We start from the raw sequence: 6415 nt of genomic DNA, 5'->3' as shown, positions 1-6415 counted from the left end.
AACCAGAATATAAATTTAGATAGTAAAGTGGTATTTTAAAAGTCTTGGGTAAAAAAATGCCATTAAGCCATTATTTGGATAGGAAAAATTCGTTTACTCTATTTTTTTTTTTTAAATAATGAATCTTGTTTACTTATATTTAAGGAAATGCATTTGTAAAGCGTTTATAAAATGTAATATTGGTTTTGTCAATGGTCATACGAAGGATCTAAGTTTAAAAATCAATGATCGGTAATATAATATTTTTTTATGAAATTTAGTGAGTAAAGGATTCAAGTCAAACATAGATCTCCAATGAAAATAATGCGATACCTACTCTTGCTAAAATTTTATTAAACAATTTGAAGCTCTACTCGTAAGAAGTAGTAAAACAAAGATATGACACCTTTCTTACGTAAAAAGTGGCTTACAAAATAATGGGTTTGGTATAACTAATCTATCCAGATTAAGCCAAAGCAAAAAGTTTAATTAAAGAACTATTTAATTTTATTAGAGTAATCTCCGACAATCGATATTTAATATATTTTTTTATAGCATCCAAGAGAAGCCTCCTTTCAGATACTTCTGTTATATTACTTCTCATTGACATCATTTTCCTAAAATAAATAGTATTTTCATATTTTGGTTTCAAATCCTAAGACATTTTTATCAGAATATTGGTTGAAACTTCTCGTAGAAAGCCAAATACGAACTGGAACACAAAAATTCCTCTTCCTTATTTCGATTAATGTCTTGTTCTCTATCTATATTCACGTGGTATAAATAATTTTAAAACTATTTTGTCAACTTTAAGATGCGTAGTAACGTGCACAAGAAAAATGTTAGAAAATTCTTAGCTATTTCATTATAAAGCATCAAATACTCTGGCACCTTAATCACAACAAAACCGGGAAACCAAAGATTCATGGTCATGGCGTCGAGTTTCTCTCTATCATCCACCACTCCGATCATCCTCACCTCCTCTGTCTCTCCTTCTCAAAAGGCATCTCAACTCTCCATTGTTCGAAAGCGTAAACCCTATTCCATTCGTAAATCTTCAGTATCATGCACAGCCACAAATGGTGATCAAAACCCTATCCCTAGTTCCAAAGATGGAGTAACTTCTGTGAACAAATTCGATAGAAGAGATGTCCTACTTGGTCTGGGAGGTCTCTATGGAGTGGCCAATCTCTCTTCTGATCCATTTGCCTTGGCTTCTCCGATTCAAGCTCCGGATTTAACCAAATGTGGCAAAGCTGACTTACCTACTGGTGCAAAACAAACAAATTGCTGCCCACCATCATCTACGAAAATCATAGACTTCAAGCTCCCTAAATATAATACTTTGCGAATCAGGCCTGCCGCACATTTAGTTGATGATGCATACATAGCGAAATACTCCAAGGCTATTAAGCTCATGAAAGCTCTTCCTGCCGATGACCCACGTAGCTTCACGCAACAAGCCAATGTTCATTGCGCCTATTGTGATGGGGCTTACCACCAAGTTGGCTTTCCCGATCTTGACCTTCAAGTTCACAACTCGTGGTTGTTTTTCCCGTTTCATAGATATTATCTTTATTTCTATGAGAAGATATTGGGAAAATTGATTGATGATCCAACTTTTGCTTTGCCATTCTGGAATTGGGATTCCTCTCCTGGCATGAAAATGCCTGCCATGTATGCAAACTCTAGTTCACCACTTTACAACACACTACGCGATGCAAAGCACCAGCCACCGACACTCGTCGATCTTGATTATAATCTTACTGATGAAACCACAACAAATCAAGATCAAATTAATAGCAATCTTAAGGTCATGTACAGACAGATGGTGTCTAATGGCAAGAATGCTAAGCTTTTCATGGGAAGTGCATACCGTGCCGGTGATGAATCTGATCCAGGAGCGGGTTCGTTGGAGAACATTCCACATGGGCCGGTTCATATATGGTGTGGCGATCGCACACAGCCGAATATAGAGGACATGGGGAATTTCTACTCAGCAGGGAGAGACCCTATCTTTTTCGCTCATCACTCGAACATTGACCGATTGTGGACGGTTTGGAAGACATTAGGAGGGAAGAGAAAAGATTTCACTGACTCAGATTGGCTTGACGCCAGTTTTCTTTTCTATGATGAGAACGCCAATCCTGTTCGTGTTAAAGTTCGTGATTGTCTAGATACTAAAAAATTGGGATATGTTTATCAAGATGTTGAAATTCCATGGCTAAAATCTAAGCCAACGCCTAAAAAGTTTTTCAAGAAAGTGGCAAAGACGTTTGGTCATGTAGCACATGCAGCTGAGTTGAAAACAAACTTTGTTGCGGCAACCCAATTCCCCATAGTTTTGGACAAAACTATAAGCACTGTGGTTCCGAGGCCAAGGAAATCAAGGAGCAAGAAGGAGAAAGAAGAGGAAGAGGAAGTATTGGTGATAGAGAGCATTGAGTTTGAAAAAGATGCGGCGGTGAAATTTGATGTGTTTATCAATGATGAGGATGAGGTGGCAACTGGGCCGGACAAGACTGAGTTTGCGGGGAGTTTTGTGAGTTTACCGCACAAGCATAAGCACCACAAGAAGATGAAGACTCGTTTGAGATTGGGACTGACAGATTTGTTAGAGGATTTGAATGCTGAGGATGATGACAGTGTGGTGGTGACTTTGGTGCCGAGATATGGGAAGGGTCTTGTTAGCGTTGGAGGTATTAAGATTGAATTTGCCGATGATTAAGATTAATTAGTCATCTTACGTACCTTGCTTGTTTAACTCATGGCTTTGACAAGACTATTGTGTTTTATTTGGATTAATTATGTATGCATATTGAAGCTGCTTGCATATAATCCCATTTTGCAATCAACTGGAAGATTCTTATTTTTGAGTAAATAAATGAGAAAAAATATGCTTCAGTTTCATGTGTCAACTTATATCACAAACGTACACAACATATTGTGTATATATTTAAGTTATTTTTCTGGGATCATTTTTCTTACCACTCGCTCAATACAGTTTTAGACTTAATGCGAAATTCTTATAATTAGATCTTTTATGCAATGTTATACCCAGCCGATCTTTGACCGGTCAAGGGCCGGTCCTTGAGTTGGACGGTCTGACTGGTGGGTCGAACCGGTGACGTTATGCTAACATCAACATAATCTAATAAATTTTTAAAACTCAAATAATTAATAAATCTCTAATTACTAATAAATTTCATACCGACGTCATGCTGACATCATTGGTTCTTTCACCCGATGGTTGAACCGACGATTCATCACTATTCTACCGGTTCAAGCTCGGGTCGATCCAATCCAATGGCTAAAATGAGTTTTAGCGATCTAGTGGACCAGATTAGGGACGGGTTCCCGATCAGACTAGTCGGTCTGATTTGGGTTTTAAGACCATGCTTTTATATTTAATAAAAAAATAAAAGTTTTTTGATGAATCAATATAAAATTTTAGTTTGATATATAATAACAAATTTGGTAATTAGAAAAGAAACTTATAATAATAAACTCTTAATTCTTGAAGCTGGCGAGTAATCTGGGCATCTGTATACAACACCGTTTAGGATCAACAAGTTGGCCATTATATAAACATGGTTTATCCACTTGATACGGGGTTTGTTCATAACGAAGAGAAGGAGTCTCGTTTATTTTTATCTACGAAAATGCATTACTAAATCATTTTTATTATATACCAATTGTCATATCAAATGCAGGACAAGCTTAACCATTAATTTAAGAGGGGTGCCAAATAGCCTCCACTAATTCTCTTTCCAGCCCCCATTTATTTTTAACATTTTTACTATAATATCCTTAGTAAAATACCTTAATGCACCCATGATTATTATTTCCCTTAAAAAAAAAAAAAGAAAAAAAAGGGAACTTAACAAATCTGTAAAACACGAAATGGTCTTTGTTCTTTCATTTACATTGACTTTACCATCCACCAAAGAAATAAAACTAAAACCATTAAACCCCAACCATTTAAACTTTACTTTTTTTTTTAACCTTACTCAATTGTAAATTTTTTTCACAACCCATAATCTATTTTATTTCTTCATGTGTAATTGATTGAAAACTTAACAATAAAATATATTTTAATTTAATTTTATAACAAGGGATTAATGAAATAAAAAGCTTTGAAGTCATTGACAGTGCTTCAATAAATACAAGTAGGAATAATATCAGCATGGAAGTGATTAACAAAAGTTTGGTTTCAGAAAAATTATGATTTGAGAATTTTCTTTACATTGTCTTGAAACTTTTTTTTTTTCCCAAACAAAAAAAAAAAAAAAAAAAAAAAAAAAAAAAAAGGTTTGAGAGTGATTAATTAAAAAAATACAAAATTAAAGGACAATTATGAAATTAATATAAATATATTTAGAAATGAAGCCAAGATAATTGATGGATGCTTATAGCATCACTCAGTCTTCAAATACTAAAACAAGGACATATATAACTACTTTCTTACGTAAAGTATGCATGGCTTTCTCCAAAGTGGCTTATAAAATAAGACAATGTACTTAATATATCTTCCCAATCCTTTACTTATTCACGTGGTATTATATAATTTTGAGAACTATTTTGTAAACTTTAAGTTAAGATGCATGGCAACTTGCAGAAGAAAAATGTTAAAAACAGTGAACGATTAGCACCATCCTCAACTTTCTCTTTGTCATCCACCGTTCCAATCATCCTCACTTCCAGCCTTTCTCCTTTTTCTCAAAAGACAGCTCAACTCTCCATTGTCCGAAGGCCTAAACCCCATTCCATTCGTAATTAAATCATCCATTTCATGCAAAGCCAAAAATGGTGCTGGAGACGCTTCCTCCAAGAGCAAAGTTGATAGAAGGGATCTCCTCGTTAGTCTTGGAGGCTTCTATTGTTAGGATTATTAGGATATAATTAGGATAATTAGGAGAAGTCCTTTTATAATTAGGCTATTATCTAATTAGAATGATTATAATATCTTTTGAGTTAGGCAATTAGATTAGAATTAGGCAATTAGAGTCCTTCTAGAATTAGAATAATTTGTAAGGCTATATAAAGCCTAAAACAATTAGGGTTTGGTAGGTAATAATCAATAAAAAGTTCTCTTCCCTTAAACTCTCTATTCTCATTCTTCTTGGAGGTTATGTTTCCTCATATAAAACAGAAACACTGTCCTATCAATTGGTGCACTCGTTCCCTTTCCATGGCTAACCCTTCCCGCCTAAAGACTCTAGATGAACAGGTCTCTCAACAAGGGGCCAAGCTAGACGCTCAAGAAGCCAAACTTGACTCCTTGGAGGGTCTTTTGGAGGCTATTACACTAAAACCAACTGCCATTGACGCCAAGCTAGAACAAGAACGACAATAGAAGGAGCCCATGGGGGACAGTCATGGGAGTGGCGATCGCTAGAGGTGAAATTAAGTGGAGTTGAGTATCTAATTACTCGAACTTGACTCAGATGCTACAATACCAAGTTCAAGTTCAAACTCGAACCTGGTCGAGCTTAGGGAATGGAGATTGAACTCGAACTCGTTACATTAAATGGGTACTCGCACTTGAGTTCGAGCTCAGTTAATTAAGTTCAAGCTTGGTTAATGGAATCATGCCGTAAAGATGGGTAAAAAGCAGGTAAGGACAATGGTTATGGCTATTTTTTGGTGATTAGAGGGCGAAATGGTCAAAACTTAAGGGGGTTGGGTAAATAGATCGGTTGGCATTGCCATGGCAACCACGATAAACTAAGAAAAAAATGAAGAGAGGAAAATGAACACACACACACACACACACACACATATTCAAACTTGGCTCAATATTTGTCGAGTCAAGTTCGAGCTTTTCTTGAGCTGCTTGTGAGCGGTTCGGCTCGGCTAACACCCTGTATGAACAAAAAATCATCTTGGACTTGACGAGACCCTATAACGAAATAAACAGATCATGACCCAAGGCTTTAGCCTAATCCCGATTGGGCCTACGCTTAATGACACCTTGTGAACTGCTCACTCAATGAGTTGGACTATCCTACAAGTTAAGCTAAACTGGGTTATGACCCATTAGCTTGCAACAGTCCATAAATAGGAAATCATAATCCCATTCTATTTCCTCTTCTACTAAGATTCCAAATCTTACCCAAATTAGTAAACTTAATCTAATAAAGGCAAGAAATTATATTTCTTTTCTGATAGTGATTATCTCTCAAAGTAGGACTCAGTGTCTTACTAGGATTCCAACCCCCTGGGTTTATTATATAAACAGAGGCCTGCCCTCTCATAGGGGGATCTGGAATATTCAATCTCCACTACTCAAAATCGTCTATTTGCTCTTAAGTTCTTGCTCCCGAGAATTCTACACCTTCGTCGTAGTCCTGGCCTCCAACTAGACTCCTGGTAACCTTTCTTTCCCTTAATTATTATTAAATAATATCTTTTAGCCTTGCTGACTTGAGTGTTG

General features: G+C 36.1%; 1 protein-coding gene across 1 annotated transcript; it reads left to right on the top strand.

Moving 5' to 3' along the window:
• Window positions 1-867: 867 nt before the first annotated feature.
• LOC116118143 (polyphenol oxidase, chloroplastic-like) lies at window positions 868-2915 on the top strand. The gene has a single exon (XM_031404121.1). The coding sequence runs from the start codon at window positions 905-907 to the stop codon at window positions 2705-2707; it is 1803 nt and encodes a 600-aa protein (XP_031259981.1). The 5' UTR covers window positions 868-904; the 3' UTR covers window positions 2708-2915.
• Window positions 2916-6415: the final 3500 nt, after the last annotated feature.

This window comes from Pistacia vera, unplaced genomic scaffold, assembly GCF_008641045.1.
Source record: "Pistacia vera cultivar Batoury unplaced genomic scaffold, PisVer_v2 Contig124, whole genome shotgun sequence".
Lineage (NCBI taxonomy): Eukaryota > Viridiplantae > Streptophyta > Magnoliopsida > Sapindales > Anacardiaceae > Pistacia > Pistacia vera.
The sequence above is the reverse complement of the archived record's forward strand: the minus strand, read 5'-3'. Positions and strand labels throughout refer to the sequence as shown.